Source organism: Phoenix dactylifera, chromosome 16 (genome assembly GCF_051530095.1).
Source record: "Phoenix dactylifera cultivar Ajwa chromosome 16, Ajwa_hap1_PhDact_Kaust_v1.1, whole genome shotgun sequence".
NCBI lineage: Eukaryota > Viridiplantae > Streptophyta > Magnoliopsida > Arecales > Arecaceae > Phoenix > Phoenix dactylifera.
Genome location: NC_143205.1, coordinates 13,517,280 through 13,541,345, shown reverse-complemented (window position 1 = coordinate 13,541,345; position 24,066 = coordinate 13,517,280). Strand labels below are relative to the sequence as shown.

At 37.2% G+C, this 24,066-nt stretch overlaps 1 protein-coding gene and 1 pseudogene across 2 annotated transcripts; one reads left to right on the top strand and one right to left on the bottom strand.

The window, feature by feature from the left end:
• Window positions 1–1,394: 1,394 nt before the first annotated feature.
• Window positions 1,395–15,324, top strand: QC (glutaminyl cyclase). 2 transcript variants are annotated; one of them, XM_008798955.5, is made up of 11 exons: window positions 1,395–1,878; window positions 2,635–2,691; window positions 5,115–5,150; window positions 6,025–6,089; window positions 8,208–8,271; window positions 11,037–11,154; window positions 11,231–11,328; window positions 11,636–11,706; window positions 11,791–11,818; window positions 14,650–14,704; window positions 14,849–15,324. In XM_008798955.5, the coding sequence occupies exons 1-11, from the start codon at window positions 1,594–1,596 to the stop codon at window positions 14,947–14,949; spliced, it is 978 nt and encodes a 325-aa protein (XP_008797177.2). In that variant the 5' UTR covers window positions 1,395–1,593; the 3' UTR covers window positions 14,950–15,324. The 2 variants fall into 2 exon arrangements, with proteins under 2 accessions (XP_008797177.2, XP_038970730.1); XM_039114802.3 differs by lacking the exon at window positions 2,635–2,691 and having other exon boundaries at window positions 1,553–1,878.
• Window positions 15,325–19,795: 4,471 nt separating this feature from the next.
• Window positions 19,796–21,488, bottom strand: LOC103712432 (protein ROH1A pseudogene; annotated as a pseudogene).
• Between the last annotated feature and the right edge of the window lie 2,578 nt (window positions 21,489–24,066).

Here is a 24,066-nt window from a genome sequence, read left to right as displayed (position 1 = left end):
AGGTGTCCTTGATAAGGGGGCAAACTATGACTCTCCATATACAGGTTTTGCATCCTCATGTATGGTTATTTTACCGGGAGCTATTATTCTCTGGTTTCCTCAAGATTAATTTTGATGATAGTATGTTAAATAGAGATGATTTGAGTAGAGCAAGTTTTGTTATTAGAAGTATGAGTGGTGCGTTAGTCATGGTAGGAGGTGCTATATTATTTGATATTATATTTTCTGTGGTGGAATTGCGTGCTGCGTGGGAAGGTATGTTGTATGCTGCAAAAATTTTAAAGGCTTCACATATTATATTGAAAGGAACTCCTTGACAGCTATTTGGTGGCTTTCTTGTTCGACTATTTCGGACATTATTAACTATTCTTTACGTCAAAATTGTTGGAAAATGATGGTAGCTCTTTAGTTTTTCGTAGTAAAATAAATATATAGAGAAGCTAACTGTGTTACAAGCTGGGTGATGGCATCATATGTTATTAATCATACGGAATCGATATTGTGGATGGCTGGGACAAATATCCATTCTGAGTTTTCATATATTTTATTTCTGATATTTACTGATATATTTTTTTTGGAGTGGTATGACAAATATATTTTATTCCTAAAAAAGACGAATGACCAATGAGGAATAGGAGAATGGTAATTTTAGAAAATGAACCAATTAATAATATTTATTATAAAATAGCAACACATATTATATTTGATACGAGTTAATTATCAATGATTATGATGCACCATAAACTATAAATAATTAACTATATTTAATCAATAATTATTACTACATCAAAAAAATAAAAATATCAAGTAACATGATCGTAATATTACATTAATTGTTATTAAAGGTTTAGTATGTATTACACTAACAAATGAGAATTGTGGAATCAATGTTACGTGAAGGAATTTAAAAAATTTAAACATAAATTATTAAATAGTATTGGATAAAAAATATAAAATACGCTCAATAAATATATGAAATTCAATTAAAACAATAAATTAAAATAAAAAGGCAAAAACTTAGGATATTAAAAAACAATAGCATACCTCATTAAAGTATCAAAAATATAAAAGGAAAATACAAGAAAATATATTATTTAAAATTAGAAAACACGAATAGAAAATATAGTAAAATCATGAATAAGCAGACTAAAATTTAAATTAAAATATTAAAACTAAACTATATTGAAAAATAAAATAAAATAAAGATAATAACAAAAGTAAAAATGAAGCAAGAAAGAAACTAAAAAACTAAATCAAAGATATATAAAATTGGTAATATTTTGATGTATGACTAGTTCAATTAAATATTAGTATCTAACCGATATTGAGTATTCCTTTTTATTGTGATATTTCTTGCACTAAATAATAAAATGGAAATCATGATCTTTATTCCTGCCCTCTTTTCCATTCCATTTCGATTCTCCTTCCAAATTTCCCCCCTTTCCTCTGGATCTCACGGCGCGTCGCGCATAATTACCGGGCGGTGACAGCCTTGGCTTCTGAAGAGTTTTGCTGTGCAACAAGTTCATCTGATTGAGAATATATATTTTTTTTATTACAGTAAACTGGTTACGGGCGTTCCGACCCCAAGAAATGGCCGTTGGGTCCCGGAGGAGGGGGAAGCCGAGGCGGACAAGCGCCGACACTACCATGGCCTCTTCCCCTCCACCGCGCCCAAGGACGGCCGCCGCTACCGCCTCCCGCCACAGAAGCTTCTGGAGGAGAGGAATCTCGATCCCTTTCGTCCTGATCTTCGTCTGCGTCCTTCTCCTCATCAATCTCGCTTGGAAGTTGACGGCGTCCATCGTTTCCTCTCCTCGATTCTACTCTTTCGACATCGTCGATGAGTTTCCCCATGACCCCGGGGCCTTCACCCAGGTATGGTTTCTCTGTCTCTCTAACACCCCCCCCCCCCCCCCCCCCCCTCCCTTTCTCGAGTATTTGACTGTTTATTTTTCTATTGTTTTGTGATCTTGGTCGATCGCAAAAGAAGACGCCTTCCTGAATTGTAACATGGGAATCTCACAGAACATGCGACAATTTGACTGTTGAAAAGGGAACTTATGGAGTCGAGGGAAATCATGTTTTATGTAAAATGCTGAAAATGACAAGTATAAAATATTTAGTCAAGTTCAATTCACTAAGCCAAACTATTTTTCTGCTGCCTTTATATGGTGATTAAATCTTTCCTCTGTTCATTCTTATGATTTTATTTTCTTACTGCTAAAGTTCTTAAATTTAAGCTACGCATGATTCTTTTCTTTAATGAGTCATTTCTTTATCTATCGTCTTGTAAGAATAATAATAGAAGATGCAAGACAATAGTATATTAGGCATTCTACCTGTGTATACGGCAGGCATGCGGTTCTTAATATTCAAATTGGGTCGAAAATTGAGTGCAATTATCATAATCTAACCATTGTCGGAAAGAACCCATTCATGTGTCAATCGACTTAGAAACAATTAGGTACTATTAGACTATAGCTTCAGCCTCTTTCCAAGCAGGCTTATCCGATATCATATTGAATTTTTTCATGGTTTTTGTTGGACTATTTTTATATTGCTAGTCTCATTTTAATAATTTGATGCTGTGTTTACTGGCATGAATTTTGATTTTTTTCCCTTTCCTGTCAGGGTCTCGTATATGGAGGAAATGATACATTATTTGAGTCAACCGGTCTTTATAAAAGGGTATGTACATTATCAATTTTGAAAATAAAATATTTTGGTATAAAAATTTATCTGTTAACTTTCAGCATAAGCGATTTTCTGACTTCAGTTGAAATGCCTCCATTCTTCTTCAGTATGTAGATACTTTTCATAGTTGTATCTTTAGTGAAAAGGTTTTATATCTGAAGCTGCTCCCTTCAACCTATATATACTAAGTTTGTTTCTTATATTTAAACTCTGCCATTTCCCTGAAAATTGTCACGTAATTGAACTGCTGTATTAGTTCCTACTTAAGCAATCGAGCCCTCTACATTAAAGTTTTCAAGTTTGCCCTTGTTAACAATATGATTCAGTCTTGTTCCAATGCCTGTTGGCATAATCTAGTTATCATTGGCTTCTATCTCCGAGCCCATGATTTGCTGACAATTATGAAAAGTGTAAGTTATATCGCTGTCCCTAATTAACATAGAGTCGTGTTTTATATGTGTCTAGATGTCATACTATTTCATATGAAAACCATCACTAGATCTTGGACAAATCTAAGATTTAAACCTTTATGCATCCAGTATCCTATTTCTTGTTTCACTAAGCCATGTTTCATACATATTAGGTAGGCTATTTAAAACTTAACCCCTACTAAATTATTTATAATTGAACCAAATTTGTGTGTGCATATGGAAGATAGAACTATATCAGAAAAGCAATATCAAAGCAAAAAAAATATTTTATATTGCTTGCTGGCTCATTTGAAAAATAATTTCCATTTATATCCTCCAAAATCAAAAGGTTTCTTTTCTTTAACTTCAAGGTCTGAAAACTTGGTTATGGTTTTGGTCAGGCTCATGGAGTCATAGTTTCTGCGGTTTCAGCTGTTTCTCTCTGAGTTTTGGAGTTTCAGTCATGAAAAATAAGGAAAAATTCTTTGAAAGGAAGAAAAAACAAAAGAATCCTGGAAAGTTGAAATACAACATTTAGACTATTTGTGATACATAAGTTTCGTTATTGTCTAATTTCAATAATTTTCAGTTGACATTATAATTGTGTAAAAATAAAATCTACAAAGTTTACTGGTGTTTTATACCATGAACATGTATTCTTGAACTACAGTTAATCAAAATTTCATTACATATTTCAATTTTTGAAGATTTTTAATGCCTAGTTATTTAAATTTTCTTTGTCTTTTTTTTAGCAGAATTGACAAATATATTGTATTCAAACATTTCTTTCTCACATATAAAGTGACTGTCTGATTAAATGCATGTAGTTATATATTGTATTTTTTTTTATATGTCATTACTGTAAACGGTGCTTGCATCCATTTAGTTCTTCACATTAGTCCTTATGAAGTACTGTAAATATGTTCTTTTCTGAGGTCTTGGCTCATTAAAGATTATACTTATCATTTATCTCCTCATTAACTCGAGAAAGTAAAAAGAGGTAAACTACTAAAACTTGACACTTTATAGCTGATGTATTTAGATAACTAAATAGACAATCATAATATGATAATAAATACCAAAAGAAAACTTTCACATCACCCTTGCGGATATCTTTGATTGACAGCATTTTTGGCATGTTGCTTGTGCAACTCTTGCTGATTGTTCTACAAAAGATGAGCTGATTTCCTTTCACCAGGTCAACATGGGTACGAGACCATATAGGGACACTCATGTAACTATTCATGGTCCTGGACCTGTGCTGGATATATCTTAAGGCGGTATCAGATCATATCATTGTGTAACTTAGTGTAGTGGCTTAACATTGCTCAATGCTATATGATTTATGTTGATAGAGCCTAATATGATCTACATTTCAAATGGCATTTATTATACCAACAAGTCTGCATCATATCATATTGGAAGGTACAATATGTAGCACCAATCCAAACATTTTCATGTCTTACTTTCTGAATTCCCAATTTTGCTTTGTTCTGCTTAATAAGTTACAAGTTTGTCTTGCTTGGTTGCATTTCCATGATCACATCATGTTTGCAGGAAAAAAAATACTTATGCATGTATGCATACAGTATAAATATTTCCTTGAATAAATTCTTGTTTTTGTCACTCAATAGTTATTTTTAGTATGGTATATGGAAGAATGTCTGGGCTGGGGAGAACAGTTTTATTTTTTTTTCTTTTGCAAAATGATATGTGTGCAATAAGAAATAAACTGATAGGCACTTTTAATCCATATAGGGCATAGATAAGGCAATGCAAGTCATGTTTAGGGAAAGGATTTGGAGTGCTTCAAGAATTTGAAGAGCCAAAGTTCATCTATCTTGGAGTACTTTATACTTGTACAATAGTATCACGTGTATTTAGTCTTTTGTTATCAAACTATTAGCATAATTTTTATGATATTTCTGAACAACTGTTGCACTTTTATATGTTTGATTCTATTGCTTTACTAAGACCCTTATTTTTGTTTCCTTCTGTCAAACTCAGTCATCAGTCAGACAAGTTCTTCTCCAGACTGGAAAGGTAACTCAATTTAACAGTATGTTTTGCAGTTTTAATGAAATTTGTAGGATTAATTTAACTAGTGGCATTGTGCTTGACAAGTTAATCCATTGATAATTTCCATGTTTGGATGCAATAAACCTATTGTCAGTATGTCTTCATCTTGGACCAGTATCTGACTGATTACTGGGTCATCATTTAAAGTTAAGTATGCTCTAAGAGTATGCAAAGATTTATAATCATATAACTGATTCAAGTTATTTTGTATGAAGAAAAAGAATTTAATGGGATTCACTTGAAATAGTATTCAAAGGTTCAAACATCCACCAATCTAAACAGAATAAAGAATTTTCTGTTCTTGGAAGCATCGCTTTTTCACAGTATCAGAGCATACAGCACATTGTTGAGCCATGATTAATTATGCATTGTGTAGTTATTACATACCAATATGTGTTGCTACTTCTAAGATATGCTGGCCTGCATGATACCTATTATTTTGAAAACCATGTGAAACATAGAATCATGGGAAGGATCCAGATTGCTAAGAATCAGGTTTGAAGTGTATATTCATTTTATATACAAGTCACTTGATGTTAATTTAATTTTCAATTTTTAGTTTTAACTGTAAGGTCATGGTATGTGTGGCCAAATAAATGTCTGATGGAATTGCATGTAGATGCTGTAGCATATCTTACATGCATCTGGTGTGTCGTGAGATCTAAAGGGTTAGCTGGTTTTGATGCTTAGTGCATCTTTTATTACAATCATTAATTCTGAAAATTTCAACTCAAAAATGAGCGGTTCTTTTTATTTTAAAAGGATTGTTCTGGTACAGTTCTGAAGAAAATGTGTAGCCTCAGTAATGACCATCATTTCTTGTTTGATCGATTTCCAGGTCCAGTCTTACTACGCAATGGATGGATCGGTATTTGGAGAAGGTCTTACTCTTTTGGGTGAAAGGTTACTACAAAACATCTAATAGTTGAACTTACTCTCCTGGATCGTTCTAATGTTGAACTCCATGGAGCCAGTTTGTTGTGTATAAAAAAATAATTCAGTGCTTCTCTTTTAGTCTTTGCTATCATGATGGAACATTTTCTATTTTTTGTTCTCTCCTTGCTATTCCTTCCTTTTCAATTTATTCACATGAGGCAAAAAAGTTAATTACAATATAATTACCCTATACTGCTTGTGTTGCACAATTACAACTCTACTTTCTAATTCGTCAATGTATGTCACTGAAGCTAAGTGATATCAAACTGGCAGCGAGTTAAATAACATGCTACCATGCCAAACCCTTGAGCAACTGATAAACCTGCAAAGCATTCTGCAGAACCTTCACATCTTAATTGTAGCTATAATAAATAATGTAACCTGTAGGAGGGGATTAAGGTTCCCAGAAATAATAGGCTCATGAGCCTTGTGCCTCTTATAAAATCATGTTATGTTCACAGTGAGCCTGAAAATAGATGACAAAAGGACAATATGCAGTTATGATCCTAGCGATCTGGGATCCTAGGAGGGGCGAACTGGAGACAGTCCTAACCTCTGGCACTTTTTTGTACAAAGTAGTTGCCCTAGGACTTGAACTTGCACCATTTGCTTGGCAGACCAATACTTTTACTGTTGCACCAATCAGTGATCTCTCCTGAAGATAATTAGATAATCACACAGAAAAGAAGAAACAGTTTGAACACAGCTAAGGAGAAGACCATGATAAAGAGAAACTAGCAGAATACAGCAGTCAGGAATGGATGAGAAGTTGGACTATTTTATTACTAGACATTGAGCCAAGCTCAACTCCATAGAGGAAAGGAATAAAAAATCAGACTAAGCAGGGCTTAATGTGGTAAGGAGACATCAATGTGATAAGTCTTACCTAATTGAATATTAGGTTCTTTAGGTGAAGTTGGAATTTGGTTATCTTGAACTTGGATTCTGGGAATAACTGTAGTAAGTCGAAAGTGGCAGAATCACAACTCAGAAGTCTTGAAGAATATGAATATGGGAGTCCAAGGAAGCATTTATAAGGTCCCATTTGATATTATTAATAGATAGAAACATATCTGGTGCATGTCAGATGTTGCAACATCTGAATGTCCTGAAAGAACTATTACTACAAGAAGGCGATGTTACTTGGAATCTTTTGACAATGCTACAAGCATGGCTTATTGCATGAGAAAGAGAAAGAAGAGGATTACATATTGTCTTTTTTTAGTGGATACGCCCCTCCATATTGTCTCTCTAGTCTATACTAATTGGATGAGAAACAGAAGTACATAAATTAATTCGTATCATTTATCCGTTGTTCTCACAAAAAACTTTATTGATAGGATCACAACCTTCCATTAAGTGCTTCTTGCTCTTGAATGACCCGTGTGCACTAGTACATGTGAACGTGAGAGTTCAGGTGCTTCTAAAATGCAAAACAAGTCATCAATATTTCATCCCTTAAAAGCTAATTATCCTATTACCACTTATGGATAGAAGAAAACTCTAGATTGAATGACTTTTGCTCGTAAAGGCATTTTAAATGTTATAGATAATGATCAATGGTGTGGAACTTTGAATAATTAATTTATTGAATTGTCATATAATTTGCAGCTCAACTCACTTCCCTTCTCCCTCTTTCGTGTGATATATGTTTGTATACATATGTAAAGCTGTATACTCTCAAATACATATAAATATACACATATACATTGTGTTGCTTATGGCACCTGTAGCTGTTCTTTTATTTTTAGATAAGGTTGTAACGTGTCCCTATAAACCAATGTTGATTTCTCATAGTAGCATAACTTAAAAAAAAAACACTAAATTAATTAATGAATAAATTTCTAAAAGGCAAGTGAGTGATGGATAAAACAAAGTTTATGTTTGTTCATGCAGCTATCATGACGAACATGTTAAGGAGTACCTTTCAAACATATCATGACTACTTTTAATATGCAAAATTGTTGTAAGAATTTTGTCATATAACTTTGAGGCTTTTCCGGATCACAATTCTCAGGTAATTATAGTTTCCCATGTAGTAAACTGATGTAGAATGATCTAAATTTTGTGTTCTTTAATTTGTAGGTTGTTTCAAGTGGCTTGGCTGACGAAAACTGGTTTCATCTATGATCGACATAATCTTAGCAAGGTCTATTCTTCACCCAGACATCTCTGCATATTCTTGAAATCTTGCTTAATTCCACATTACTTTGTAATTATGCTTAGGGCCTGATTGGTTTGTAAGTGGGCTGAGCATGAGCTCACTTCGCTGACCATTTCTCCCTAAATTGGGACAATGAAGGAACCCACTTCTACTCCACTTTGGGCCAACCAAATGTCCAAATTGGGCTCCCCTGGGCTGAATTGAATTGAATTCCCAGTTACAGGCAACCAAACAGGCCTTAATGTGAATATGTTGTGTTTCATGCAACTGAGTTTTTTAATTGCGGTCATGTTGTTTCCTGAATGTTCGCTTTCTAGAGCATAAATTACGTAACCATCACTATCAAATCTTGTCTCAAATGTTTAGGATTGGCTTTAGGAATCCTCATTTTCTTAGTACTGAACTTGTACTGGTCTCTTAGTCTGACATGCTTTTTAAGACTGGCTGTCAATCTAATGCCTCCACCTCTTCGATCTGGGTTAGGGACTGATATCAGCAGTGATGTTAAACTAGAAAACACACTCAAGGAAAAAACCAGGAATGAGGAACAAGTTGATAAAATATAAAAACTCACTGTGGACTATAATGTATTTTGCTTGATTATATAGTTTGAGAGGCTTTATCCTAAAGATATTTCAAATTTATATAAGATATATTAGAATTGCTTAAAAAAATTAAGAATTGAAAAAGGATTCAAACAAACTAAAAAGCCCACGCCGTATACTCAGCCCATTTATAATTAATTGAGGAGCAAACCCATAGTTGGCCTCTTAATTTTATATGGATCCATATCCGATGTGTTTATAAGGCTTCAATTGTTAGTTATCTGCATTGAAAAATGGAAAGGAAATAAGGCCAAGTAGAAGGGATTCCGGGTTGAGCATCCAAATAAAATGAGAGATTAGACTAAAATGGAAAGAAAATGCCATAAATATTTTCTCTCCAACAATCTCTTCATTATTTTTGTTCTCTCTTTGAGCCATCAATTGGATGACCTTCCTAACCACCTGAATCAGGCCTTGGATAACCTATGTCTGCACCTCACTATTATCACTATCCTTGGGATCTAGGACTAGGTTTTATGGGTTTTGTCCAATACATGCTGACCAGTCAGGCAGAGAGGTCAAACCCAAAACTGACCCATTTATAGTCTTGTTGGCCTTGAACAACCCAAACCTAAGCCGTTTATAAAAGATTCCTAACCTAACCCATTTATTTTTAGTAGGTTGGTGGATCTGGGTCAGAAATTGCCATCCTCACCATGTTGCTAATATTTTTTATACTATTTCATAGCCATTGCCATAATCATGATTAGTGCCTATGCCATTACCATGAAGTCTAGAGCCAAAATGGTGTCATGTTTCTTTTTCATCACTTTTCTTTATCTTTACTACTGAAATTAAAGAATAAAAATTTATCCTTATCTCTATATTTTCTCTACTATCAAACATAGAGTAATTGCTCCTAACCCTTCCATATTGAGATTTTGAAAGTATCAAAGTAGTGATAAATGATACATTCCTGCATGTTTGATAGAAATGGTCTTTTTTGATTGATAAGTAATAAAATAATTATTAAGTTCTCTTTTTATTAAACTAGGTAGAAGCAATCCAAGTGACAATTAAAGATTTACCACCTTGCGCCAATAATGCGCACCACATGCAACCATATCTACTAAGATTGCATATGTGCCTGATGAGGTTTTAAATACCGACACCAAACCTCCTATCATTTTTCCATCTAAATGACATGTAGCAATATTGACAGTATGTACCAAACTGGGTATTATCAGTATGCACCAAACAGCTAGTATGGTATCGTCAGTACACTCTAGTATGAATTGGTACGACCGATATGCATCTATTACAAGGTTTCGGCATCCTGGAACCCGCGCTAGTGCCTGTTTTGCATCAGAATGGTAGGTTACTGGTTGTACTATCTCGTTCCAATGGTTTTTGAATCCAGTGTCTGCGAAGTGTTAAGCAAACTGTTTTTTTGGTCTGTATGTGGCCTAGTCGTCATATAATATCCACATAAAGGATATGATATGCGGTTAGAAGACTGATACATATGTACCACATTTTAAAATATCAAAGTCATCCTTATTTTAAGGTGCATTATATTGTTTGCTATTTGTCCTTAATCCTTATGATTCTTGCTTAAAATTCCCTTTTATTTTTTTTTACTCTATAGAACATCTAATCAAAAATTTAAATGGTCAGTACTCTGTAATATTTTTTTCCCTACATTCCTAGTGAAACTTTAAGAAAGAACCTATTCACTTCTTCCTCAACCAAATCTTATCTTGTACCTCCTCATGGCTCATCCTGTAATGGCTGTCTTCAGTTCATATGCCGTACATAAAACATACAAAGACATATTCATGAGTAATGAGTAATACGAGAACCTAAAATGTATAAATTTGTGAACTTGAGACAGCAACCTCGTAATGAATCAAGGCTTAACCTGGTGGTTATAAGTTATAACCTTTTGCTTAGCAAACATAGATTCGAGGTTCGAGTCTTGAGTGGTGCATCCCCAGTTATAGGAACCAAAATCAATATAATGTGAATGGGTTTCCCTCCTTGCTCTTAGGAAAGCAAGCAACATGAAATAGAGACCTAGTAGAAAATTAACCCTCCAAATTCGAAAGCAAGCAACATTTGATGATAAGTTCAAAAATGAAATATAATATATACCAGATATAATGTATACTTTGAACATTAACTAACCAAATATGCATGGTGCAGCATGAGAATTTCGTTCATCAGATGCAAGATGGATGGGGCCTAGCGACTGATGGAAAAGTATTATTTGGGAGTGACGGAAGTTCAACACTCTATCAGATTGATCCTCTAACCTTGAAAGGTCTCTTAATCTGTAAGAGTTGTACTATCAAATTTTTGTATGTCATTAGTTCTGATTGTTCTTTAATATGGCGCAGTCACAAGAATGGTAACTGTAAGATATGGTGATCTTGAAATTCCTTATGTTAATGAATTGGAGTATGTAAGTGGTGAAGTTTGGGCAAATATCTGGCAGGTGAGATAATCTGTAAGGATTTCAAAGTACTATTGGTTTTACTTGTCTATAATACATAGTGTCATTTACAATCTTGTTTCTTTTTTAATTATTTTAACCAATGGTCATGATTTAGATTAAGTTTGGTTCACCCCTATCAAAATTATCATGGTTTAGAAACCTGACCTCACATTATATGGGTGCTAAAGTATTGTATATTCAAATATTTTTAATATGGAATGATATGTAAATTAGATGTGATATCTTGTCAATTTGCTTTCATAACATCTTAAAGTATTATTCTAAAATTTAAACTTACATGGTGTAGACAGATTGCATAGCTAGAATTTCTCAGAAAGATGGCACAGTGCTTGGTTGGATCCTTCTCAATGAATTAAGGTGTGCTCCTTTCATTTTTCTAAGTGTCCTTTTTTCCTAGTTGTGTTATAATCGTGATTTTTTTTTCCTTTTGTTTCTTTACAGGGAAGGGTTGTTAAGATCTGGACATACAGTGAGTCTGAATTTCCTTATGCTTATATCCAGATTATTATCAGACCATAGTGATTTCATATCTTTTCCTCTTATTTTATCCTTTGCAAACACAGAAGTGGTAGTCTAGCTGTTTCTTTTATCTTTTTCCTCCACTTCTTAAAGCCATTGTGTAATATTTTCCATTAGTCACATCGCCATTCATTGAGAATTATCACAAAAAATACCATAACATCTACTCTTTAGTCCCTACTTTCCTTTACAAACTGATTTGGGGCTGGTTGACCGTGATGAAACTGTCTTTGGTAACTCTTTATCTCAATTCTCTCAGAATCTTCAACTTCCTACAATGTAGATATTACTAACATTCACCTTTCTAATATTGCCAACTTCCAGTTCAACTTCATTCCAACTATGATGCACAAATGATATACTGCAGTTTTATATTTTACCAATATCACAAGGGTAAATTGTGTAACAATTATTTTGCATGGAAGTACTTGCATGAAATTCTACATACATGAGCATTTGCAAGTACATGTTCTCAATTTTCAATTTTGCAAAGCTGCAAAATACACCCTCTACTACTATTTCGTGGACATGGATGTCTGTGTTGGACTTGATTGCATGTCTATATGGCTGATTCAGCAAGAGGAGAAAAAAAGGATATTATAAGGATGTAAGAATAAAATTTCTCAAATTATATAATTTCATATTTTATGATATAAAATGTTAATATTTAATTATGATAGCTCATTCTGTATAAATCTCCTCAAGCTCCACAAGACCAGTACCAAACACCATACTAATACATTATTGGATTAATACGATATGATACATATCTATGTTGATGTAAGCTCCCCATACATTTTTGTCACTTTTGCTCATAATGCCATCCAAAACCGGGTGGTACGGGTCGGTATGGGGTGGTTCTGCATGCTTAAGATCGGTTTGACTCATACCAAATCGGACGTTGGTTCCATTTTGGTACCTTACCGGTATGTAGAATTGATCATGGGCTGGGCCTTGGGCCTAAAGTATATTCATTTTTAGTTGGGCTTTGGGCCGGGCCTATTTAAAATTTGACATGTTTTGAGCCCAAGTCTGGCCCATGATCAACTCTATGGTATGTTGATATGAAGCATTATGGGTCGGTATAGCAGACCTTAAAGTCATAGTACTCATTTGTTGTTAATTTATTATTGATTAATTTGTGATGTTTGATTAATTCATGATGTTACTTTTAATTTCAACCCTTTTTTTGCCGAGGCATTTCAACCCTTTCAATTTTTGAATCTGTTTGATGTGCATGTTGAAAGATGCAATTAAATCACTGATGCTATTATTATTCTTTAAGTGATGATCACTAATATAAATCCTGATATGTTCCTTTGTCACGGTTTGGGGTCATACTATGAAGGTAAATGGCATGTTATCTTCGACATGGCTTAAGGTATTATGTGCTTGTAGTGTGCCAGCCTCTCACTGCATAGCAAGTACCATGTAGCAGTGCTTGGCATGCACTGGCACTGTTGTGTGCTAAGCATTAGCATGCATCTGGTACAATGCCAATGCCATGTGCCAAGAAGGCACTGGCATGGTGCATATCTGTGCCAGATTATGCATGCTGACACAACATTTTAATCCATGATATTCCACGTGCTTCAGAAACACTGAATGCTTACTGTTATATGTCTTCCCACCAGTGTTGCTATCAAACTACTTATTCCTCATCCAAACTCCAAGATATATGGCATTTTGCAAAAGGTCCTTTTACTACATCCTTTCTTTAATCATAAACAGTGAAAGCCCACTGTGAATGCCACTGTAATTGTATCTGTTACTGGAAGAGTTCCACTCTTGACCAATTTTTGAAATTTGGGAGTAAAGAATTTGGCAACTAGTCATAGTATCTGATGCTTATCGAAACTGTTGATACATTTCGACATGGATTATTTGAGCTGGATGTGAGTCCATGTGACACTGCCCTTAACTCTTGTATTGTACACCAGACCCCTTGTGTCCATCCATCATAGGTGTTTTCTCATTCTTATGTTTGAGCACTCTTTTTCATTCTTCTGTTCTTTAATTTGTTTAAACTTGTGTTCATGTGTAATGTACTCTCACCTCTTTTTGTGGTGTTCTTACTGGATTTGTCTCCTCTCATGATATATATTTAGTATAATGCCCTAGGAAGATTTATGTAGCTAATGTGCCCTAGCTTAGCCTTCATAGAAGCTCTAGCTCATCATTTTCTATATTTGGTGGATCCAATTATGTGAGAGACACTTATCTTCGGCTTTTATTTGCTCAAATCAAATTATACCTTAATGAATAACTGATTGTTTTCTCATCTTTCAGCAATCCTTCCCCCCAGCAATTAATAACAAAATGAATTATGCTGATACATAAAATATAAATTCTAATGGCCTTTGCTGCTATGACCTTCTCCACCATGATTTTGTATTCCTTCGAGGCATTTCACCTCGAAATAAGAAATTCTAACAATACAAAATTTTAAAAAAGTGGATCCCATCATTTCTGGTTACTTTTTAATTGGTGAGGCCCTCTAGCCGTTTACCTGAGATATGATTATCTTTGCCTCTTTTTTGCTAGTCTTACTTTAACTGACATCAAGCTGTGCATAAATCGACTTTTTTAAACATAGCTTATGTCAAACCAAATCCTCTCCTAGATGCATTGTAGGATGTGCATGTACGCAGATTACTTTCTTTTTGGTACAAATACGCACGCAGATTACTTGGCATATTGCTAATTTAGCAGATACATTCATCTGTATTGATATATTTATTTTCCACATATAGTGACTTCAAGAACTTTACAACCTTGCAGGATATTGATGTTCTGAATGGTATTGCTTGGGACGAAGGAAAGAACCGTCTATTTGGTAATTACACCATTCCCCACCATATTTCCAGTATGAATTGTACTGACTAGTTTTCAGCTCAACATGCCTCTCTTACATATATTAGCTGTTGCATGCTTTGCATACATCAGTGTCATGACCCTAGATATGTTGTAATGTTTTCAGTGACAGGGAAGTTATGGCCAAAGCTTTATGAGATCAAGCTGCGGCCAATAAGGGGCCCACTGAAAGGAAGTATAGAGGACCTCTGTCCTATAAAAACTTAAAATCGGAGTAGCAGGATAATATTATCAAGACCACTGAGTACAGAGCTGGAGCTCATTATATGGTGTCCACCATATGCCCATATGAACTAGATCGTTCCTGGACTACGTTATTGACCTATGGTTGGTTCCTCTGCCAGTATTTATGACATGCATAAATTGCTCGCTGGATGGGCTAAATTTGATACATCAATGATATGGCTATCATGTTGCATTTTTGTGTTAAGATATTTTACATGTCTCAGTTCTCGCAACAATGCGGGGCAGTGGGCAGTGTGTGGATGCTCGCTGTCATCTCATGTGAAGATGATTGAATCCAGCAACTTAAAACATGGTTCTGATGTTAATTATTTTAGTCGAGACTAGTCATTGTCTAAATTCCTCCTTATTAATCAGGTTCCATGTAATTTATATGCATCTGATAACTAATTGTATAAACCAATCATAGCAATCTAAATCTGGCTGCCCAATGGGATGAAACTGTAGTGGTTTCATAGTTACTGAAAGATAATCATGTCAAGCCTACAATCTAATTTTATTATATATAATGGGAACTCCTGTAGAGCTGGACCCCCAGGAGTGAAGTCTCAAATATTTATAAAGTAGAGTCCGCATAAAAGATGCAATTTGGGATTCCAGCCTAGAGAGAACTCGGATCCTCTCTCCTTTTTGTTTCCTGCGCAACTCCAAATTCGATAAATTTTATCATTAAAACGTAAGTATTTTATGGAAAGACTCTCAAAAAGAAATCTTTTTATGAAAGGACTTATACGAGTTGTACTTCTATCTATTGAAAATCTAGGATCTCATTGGAATCATACAATGTAATATTTATCCTCGTTCTCCTTTGTAAAAGGTTAGATCCATCCATTCTCATAGAAAATTTCGGAAATCCTAGTTCTCCCGTGTAAAAGGTTAGATCCAACCATTCCCGTGGCACGTGCAAAGCACGTGTCGAGAATTGGGTGTTGGAAAACTTATTAGGCTGGGATAGAATTTTAATATTTTTATTACTATTTTAACATAGATAACTTTAACAACTTGCATAAATTTATTCAAAAAAGCTAGCTAAAAAATGCTATTTGAATTTCTTGGTTCTATCTTAACATCCAAGCATAGCCGATGTGGACTTAACATATGCCTACACAAGTCATCATGTACTCCTGCTATTTAAACTCTGGCATTCTCGTCAGATTAAGGATCCAAAGCTATTCAAATCTAATCATGAACACCATAATAAGCTCTTGGTCAGTTCACAGGGCTCTGTACTATAGTATCTGCTAGTCTATATAGATTATGAACTGAATTTGTATGGATAATATTTATATCAATTTAGAATTTTATTTAAAAAAAGCTAAAATATATTATTTGAATTTTTTGACTTGGTATAAGTACCATGCCTAAATATGGTCTCTGGCCCACCTTGCACTGGATTTGGGAGGACAAGGTTCAGCCACAAATTCAAGCAGGATCTGCCGTTTGTGGCTGGAATGGCAAGTCAACGCGATATAGGCTCCTTCACTATCCCGTTGCCAGAAAGTCGTGGCCATGGATCGCCCATCATTAACTTCTGTGCTCGACCCTGAACTCCAGCATGAAACCCTGCAAGCTCCAGCTGTGCTCATATCATCTCCATACTTCTATATAGATATTCTTTTCTCCGTATAATGGACAAGACTTCGAGACAGGTCTCTTGGAAACATTTCCAGTTTGTGGGTCTCATATCAAGAAAAGAAAGGAGCTGTCTCGAAGAAAAAAATGTTTGCATTCGTGGATAAGAGACTTGGTTGAGAAAGAGAAAAAAATGATTACTTTTTAAAAAAGAACTAGATATTGGTAAGAGTAGCGTTAATGGAAGACTCTCTTAGCGAAAAAGAATCCCAGATTATCGTTTCTCTTCTTTCTAAAGATTTAAATCTTCTTGTTGCTTAGAAAATCCGCATGTCACTAATATGCATTGGTCCTAATAAAAAATACACTTTTATATGCATTGGATTTTAGAAGTACATAACAGAAACATGCTCTAAGCTAGTCCAAAATGATCCTGATGATGGCCAAACTCTATGAACAGCACACCTCTATTTAGAAGAGAACATCGTTTTGAAGTACAACAAAGGAAAGATTTTGTAATTTTTTGCTTATTAATTAACAAATATAAAAACCATGGCAAAAAACAAAGGAAAAAGAAGAATCCGATCGACATGGCCCAGAGTGTGGGATCATAAATGTATGTCACACAAATATATATATAGCAATACCCTTTAAGAATGATGGTATAATTTTCCACATCTATGTAATATCTTGATGACTTCTAGCACATGGTTATCATTTCTCTTTGTATTACAAAACTAAATTAGTTCAAGTCATGGAATTCCATCGGCATATGGAAAAGAGTAAGACATGTTGAGAGATATTTTAATAATTTGCTAAAACTTCCTCATTTGCTATAAGCTTTTGGTAGGTTTACAATGGTTGAAGGCACTTGGTCACATACCTTGATGATTAGGCTTCTAATACAATAAGTTGGCTTCCTAAGGTTTTGGGAAGAAGTTTTCAAGGGCCCTTCACTTTTCCATTCTCTTTTTGTAGAGCATGGTAAATATTTGGTGGAACTCCTTGTGTTTGTTAAGCTCATGTATGCTATGAAGTAGCAGAAAGTGTTCCACTTCCATCATTACTAAAAGGAATACATCAAGAACTGAGGCTGGAGAATTATTCATGTATTTTTCTATGAACGCTAGAATGTACACCAACATGATCTTTTTGTCATGAATCTCACCAAGTCCACTAATTATATAACAATCAGGTCAAGTGAAAACCCTCAAGTCTCAACCTCTAATGGGAGCTCACCCACATCCCGCATCATGTTAATTGGGGCACATTGCTTATAACATGTATGCTGGGGGGCTGAATAAATTGGAAATGTGAGCAGGATGAGCAAAGCTCCTTTCATGAAGCAAGGAGAAGCATGGTTTTGTCATTACTAATAACCTCCATAGCAAATTTATTAAGGTGAAACATGGTTCTTACTTTAAGTAGCTGAAGCACTCTCTCTCTCTTGTCTCTTTGTAGTACATAGAAACAAATGGACAATTATTGACCTAAGACAATGCAGTTCTTAAAATGACAAGATGAACTTTGGATTGAAGCAATTGTCGTGGAATAGTGATCGAGTAGTAAAAGCCCTTCAGGCAACTTCGATGGGTCTATTGTGGATGGAGGCATGAGAGAAGGTGTGGAATTTGTCATTTGAGATCCGCACTTCAAGATGGTGGCAGCGAGTGGCTACCAATATTTAACATTTCGGTCTCTGGAGCAGAGTTGAGGACTGACTAGGCGAGCCTTCGACATGCGAGACAAGTACTACAAACCACTTCAGTTATCTTGGAGAGCGACTCGGCCATGGTGGTTAGATGGATCTAGGAGGGTCCGAGAGATGCGAGCTAGGAGGGTCCGAGAGATGCGAGCTTGGACCACCCTTGCTATGAGACATCTGGATGATGATGATGAGGGATGTAGAAGCCTTTTAGGCCAAGCATGTATTTAGAGAGGCCAATGGGGCTGCCGACTGAGTGGCCGCTTATGTGGCAAACTATTCAGGGAGTACCCTGTGGTCAGGCGAGGGAGAGTTGCCTCGACTACTCCGTGAGCTTGTTTTTTCTAATTTTATTGGGCGTGTTCGTACACGCATTGTATGACTAACCCGCTAGAGTAAAAAGAAGAAGAAGAAGAAGAAGAAGAAGAAGAAAAAGGGGCCTTCAGGCAAAGATAGATTTTGTTGGACAACTTTAATATTATTGGTTTCGTTGAAGCCATGAAACTTGAATATAGTGGTGTTCAGCATTAGGTCATAGGTTATTATTTCTAGCAATAACCACTTAGAACAAGATAATGCTAGATCCTTGTTGAAAGTAAGTACATCGTTACCAAATCCTATAGAAAGAGGCAATGTCCTTACAAAAATGCATATGAGACCATGGGGAGAAATTATTGCCTATACTGCATGCACCACGCAGGTGCGCATACAGTCAATAATAAATGCTAATTTCTATTAGCTCCATTCATCAAGCATGCATCTCGTTGCACCACCAATAGGAACTATCGATCATGATTGGCATTGTGCACGGTCATGCTGGTGCATCTGGTATAGACAGTAATTTCTCAACCATGAGAGCTTTCAATGCCCCCCAAAAATCTATTGTTTGTGCCCAAAAATCAATTGTTTGTGTAAAATTTTTAATGATGAATTACCTTTTGCTTTAGAAGTTAAAGTTAGGTTTATTTTTTCCACTATAAAGTATTCCACCACTTGCAAGGTCAATATTTGAAACACTTTGTTGACTCTTAATAGACAAATTCTATCCAAATTGATATGGACTTTGCGGTAGTACATGATTAAGTAGACTATAGGCAATTTTTACAATTAGAGATTGAATTCGCATTAATTCTGTATGCAGTGAGGACCGGAATCTAGATCAATAAAGTAGTGCAGAAAATAGATCTATCCAGGACATCGGTCAAGTAATTAGCTGATTGCAGTAGCTACGTCATGATTAAATTTTAAGCTCATGTAAGTATGCAACAACCCTAGGATCTCCCTCAGGGAATCGAAAGAAAAGGGATACTTCTCAGAGGTAAAATGTTACAAGCCAAAAAATCCAAATTTCTTTCAATCCCTGTTAATATCTCCCATTTCATGGCATCAGTTTCAATTTGATCTGATGAAAAACCAAGAGACACTTCAGTATAATAACTCCTTTCTTTAGAAGCACTTTGAATAAATTGACTATAAGCAAAAGCATTGTATCCACAAATTAAATCAACTTCAAGTACATTTACAAAAAGCAGATAAAATGACAATCACAAACACATGTTACAAATCCATGTAGTCAATAACTAAATTGACTCTTAAAACAAAAATGGAGTTCCCAGATTGCTCTGGATCTTAGGCTCCACTCCTTGCTGACTCACCAAACTCCAACCAAAAGATTGAAAAAAAAAAATTATCTAGTTATTGTTACATCATTCATATGTAAACACAACAAAAGAATTTTATAACTAGAAACTCCTATAAAAAAAAGCCAAAGTAAACCTAATGCTTTAGGTTTTAGTGTGTCTACAAGATAAGATTGGGCAAAGTAGCAGGGCGCGCGCCCTGTTCCAAGCACCGGAGCACCTCCGCGCGGCTCCCCACCACCCGGTGGAACACCTCCCTCACCTGCCTCTCGAGCGGCCCCAACCCCTCCTCCAGCCTCCGACACGCCTCCGCCAGCTCCGCCGCCATCTCCGCCACGGCCTCCGCCCTCTCCCTCTCCAGCAACGCCCCCCCTCCTCCGCCTCCGCCGGCGGCCTCCTCCACGACCTCCATCAGCCCCCTTCCGCACCTCTCAACCTCCTGCATCTCCGCCAGCAGCCCCGCCGTCGCCTTCCGATCCCTCCGCCGCCACTCCTCCGCGATCCTTTCCTGCAGCCCCACCATCGCCGCGGCCCACGGCAGGTGCCGCGGCGGGGTCACGGGCAGCCCGCCCCTCTCCTGGCACGGCACCGCCGCCCCAAGCGCCCACATCGCGAAGACCAGCACGGCGCTCATCGTGTATACCGCCGCCGCCAGCCCCGCTCCTCCCCCCTCGCCGCCGCGCGGGGCGGCGAGGTGCGCCGACCAGTTCCTCGACACGCTCCAAGACAAAGATCTCGAGCTCGCCTCCCGCCGGCAGGATCCCGCGCGCTCGGTCCGGAGGAGGCCGGAATCGGAGGGTAGGAGCTTGGAGAGGGCCCGGTGGGCGCGGAGGAGGGCGGGTCGGGGGAGGAGAAGGGCGGAGGAGGCGATGCGGGCGTGGCGGAGCCAGTGGCGGACGGAGTGGAGGGAGAGGCAGACGGCGTTGCAAAGGTCGAGGGACTTGACGGCGCGGTCCAGAAGGTCGGCGACGGGGCGAGAGGTGGCGGCGGCGGCGGGTGGACCGCCGCGGGCGAGTAGGAGGATGAGAGGCCGGAACTCGGCGTCGACGGCGAGGAGGGCGTCAAGAAGGTTCGAGAGAAAGGCGAGAGAGAGGAAAGGCTCAGGCTTCTGGGGACAGTCTTTGGGAGAGTCCGGGGGTAGGAGGGAGAGGAGGCGGTCGGCGACGTGGGAGAGGAAAAGGTCGAGCTCGTGGAGTTGCTGTTCTTGGCCTTGCTCCATGGAGGCGACTTGGTTGCCGCGGAGGCTGAGGAGGGAGCGGTAGCGGGCGGACATGGAGAGGGAGGAGCCGCCTTGGTACTCCTTCATAGTAGCTATTGGTTTAGCCTTTGGAAGGTTTTCGAGAGGGAAAGCAAGATGAGTTCGCGAAGAGGAGGAGAAATTGGAGTATGGTTTTCAGGCCATGATGGTGTGGAGATTGACAGGAAGGGCGTGGAAGAAGATTCGGACGGCCGGCTCATTATATAGTGGGATGAAGAGTTCAGAGCTTGCAGTAGATTGGACCGTTTCCTTGTATTGCAATCTGACTTGGCTACCACTCTGCTGTTTTCTTCTTCTTTTTTTTTATAAAATTTTTGAGGGTTATATTTCTGCTTGGACCGGATCAAGGTCCATGAACCGGGGTTGAGACCATCTTGGTTGAACCGGTCCGGGAATTAATCTCATTTCTTGATTGGCAACTCTTCTTACTCTGGCATCCATTTATAGGAGTAGCCTCGTATTAATAGTTTTAACAACAACAGGCAACTGCCTAATTCCGTTTTTTGATTTGGTGGGTCTCGATAATAACACTCATGCAAAATCTTGAATTATCATGTAAGGTAAGAATTTGTACGAGAATGGAATAGAACTTGATAGTGCGATATTTATTGATTGAATAACTCAAAATGTTGACTCCTCCAAGCAAACCAAACGAATCGTTATAGATTGAGTTCGCATAAATAAGAGATAAATTTAAATAATTTTGACCTATATATATTGATACATTCAATCAATATTTTGAGTTGTGTCAGTTTATATTCGCTGCAAAGTAAAGCTTGTTTGATTGTCAACGAGTATATGCTGACAAAATTTAGAAGATAGGTTGAGATTTGACCAAGATTTTTTCTCTATGTTAGGTCAATCGTGGGCATGAACCGGACCAGATCGGATCGGAAACCGTAAATTTTTTATGTGAAATTTAGGAGCCAAAGACCTAGCTGTCCCTCCAAAAAAGGCGAGCCAATTGAGCCAGCCCGCGACCGCGTCAGATGAACGCGGTTCCTGCCCGACCCGCAGTCTCCAAGCTCGCATACAAATTTCCATGCGCACTAGTCGCTTTCCCCATCCATCGTCTCGACCATCACGCTACCGTCGGACCCTGACGTGGCAAACAAACGATACATCATCCTCATATAACTTTTATGCGTTCATCCGTAAAATATTATGACTTCCATTGAATCCATTGCTCTGACGTTCGGTAGAGCTTGGATATTGAATCATACCATCGAGTGCTGACGAGCTGCAGCTATTCAAACCAGGCGAGTCCAATGCCTTAAAAACAGAGCATAAAGAGAAGCTGTTTCGTGTTGTTGAATATACAGCAGAACAACTCCTCATGCTTCCAAAAAGTCCATCGTCAGCAGCCTTACTTACGTGACCGGTGGCACTAACAAACAACGGACCGTTTCGTGTATGATTAAAATGGGCCAGTATATGCTCCGTACCATATGGTATGAGTGGACTGGTTCACACAATATGACTTTGGCACTTACCGGAGTGTCCCGAGGGCGTGTCAGCCACGATAATTAGCTGAATTTAGAAGTTTACTTACTAATATTTTGATATGTTCAAGCAATGGTAAGAGACGATATTGTTTTTCAAGTATGTTTACGGGAAGATTAATAGAGCTGGATAGCTTCATACGTGTTGAAAAGCCTATGAGTTGGAAAAAAGGATTTACTGAGAGCATTCCGAAATTTATTTATTTATTTATTTATTTTTTAGGTATGACTCGCCGGCTCTAGCATGCAAAAAAGAAGAAAGAGAAAAAAAAAAAAGAAAAGAAAAAGAGACACGACTTAGCCCGAAGCACTACTTAATATTATGCGGGAGTGAGGGGAGGATGCGCCGACGGTCAAAGGATGCGCACGCACGTACCCACCACGTGCCATCTCTAAATCCGACCGTCCATCGTCGACGGCTTAGTCATTGGACGCCCAAGATCAGTTGCTGCCGCCGCTGGCCGGCAAACTTTAGGAACCACCAAACGGTCTTGAAAAGGACATAGGTCCCACAAGCAACAAACCAACCAGATAAAGGATTTTTTTTTTTTTTTTGATACAAAGATAAAGGAAATTTTGAGGCTCTGAACTTTTGCATGTTCTATAGGGATCCTCTCTCTTTGTTTGCTGCATCAAAATTGGAACGCGGATAAGGTCACTTTCAGCTTAGTCGTATCTTGGAGAGATTATTCAAGATCCATTTTAAGATCTCAGTGATCTTGATAGATAACTGTAAGATACTATAGTATTCAACTAGGCTTCAAGTAGTTCAATGTATCCGATGATTCTAGATAGAGTTGACTGGATAATCCATCCTCGAAATCAAGAAATACCAATAGAAAATATTGAAGTGTATGCAATCCGTACAAACCTCATGGTGCAATATAAACAATACAATTAAGAAAATTCATACTATCAAAATCAGAATGGATGCAATTTTTGAGAAGATGTGCACGCCTCTAATCCATTATAATCTTGGTGATCTTGTTGGACATTAATAGCTTCTAATATACAATGTTCTTCACAAAGTACTATAATTAAAACTAAAATACCAAACCTGAGACCTAATCAGAATGGAAATTTGGGCAGTTGTTCAGTGATGGACCAAGAACCTGATTGTTGCAAGAAAAGTGATTTTAGTATCTGTCAATCCCTTTTTGTGCCATTTCTAAAAGAATTTTTGTCAAATCTTTCTATTATTGCAAAGATATCCCTTTTATTAGCTTTTTGACTAACGATACATAAAAATAAGTATCTTAAGTATAAAATGATTTTATTGCCCTTTTCATTACATCCTTGCAAAATTTTTGCAAAAATATAGCTCTTGACAATATAAGTTAAATATTAAATTTTAGGATATTAGTGCAAACGGCTAATAGTGTCTTTTAAGCCTTAAAATGGTTG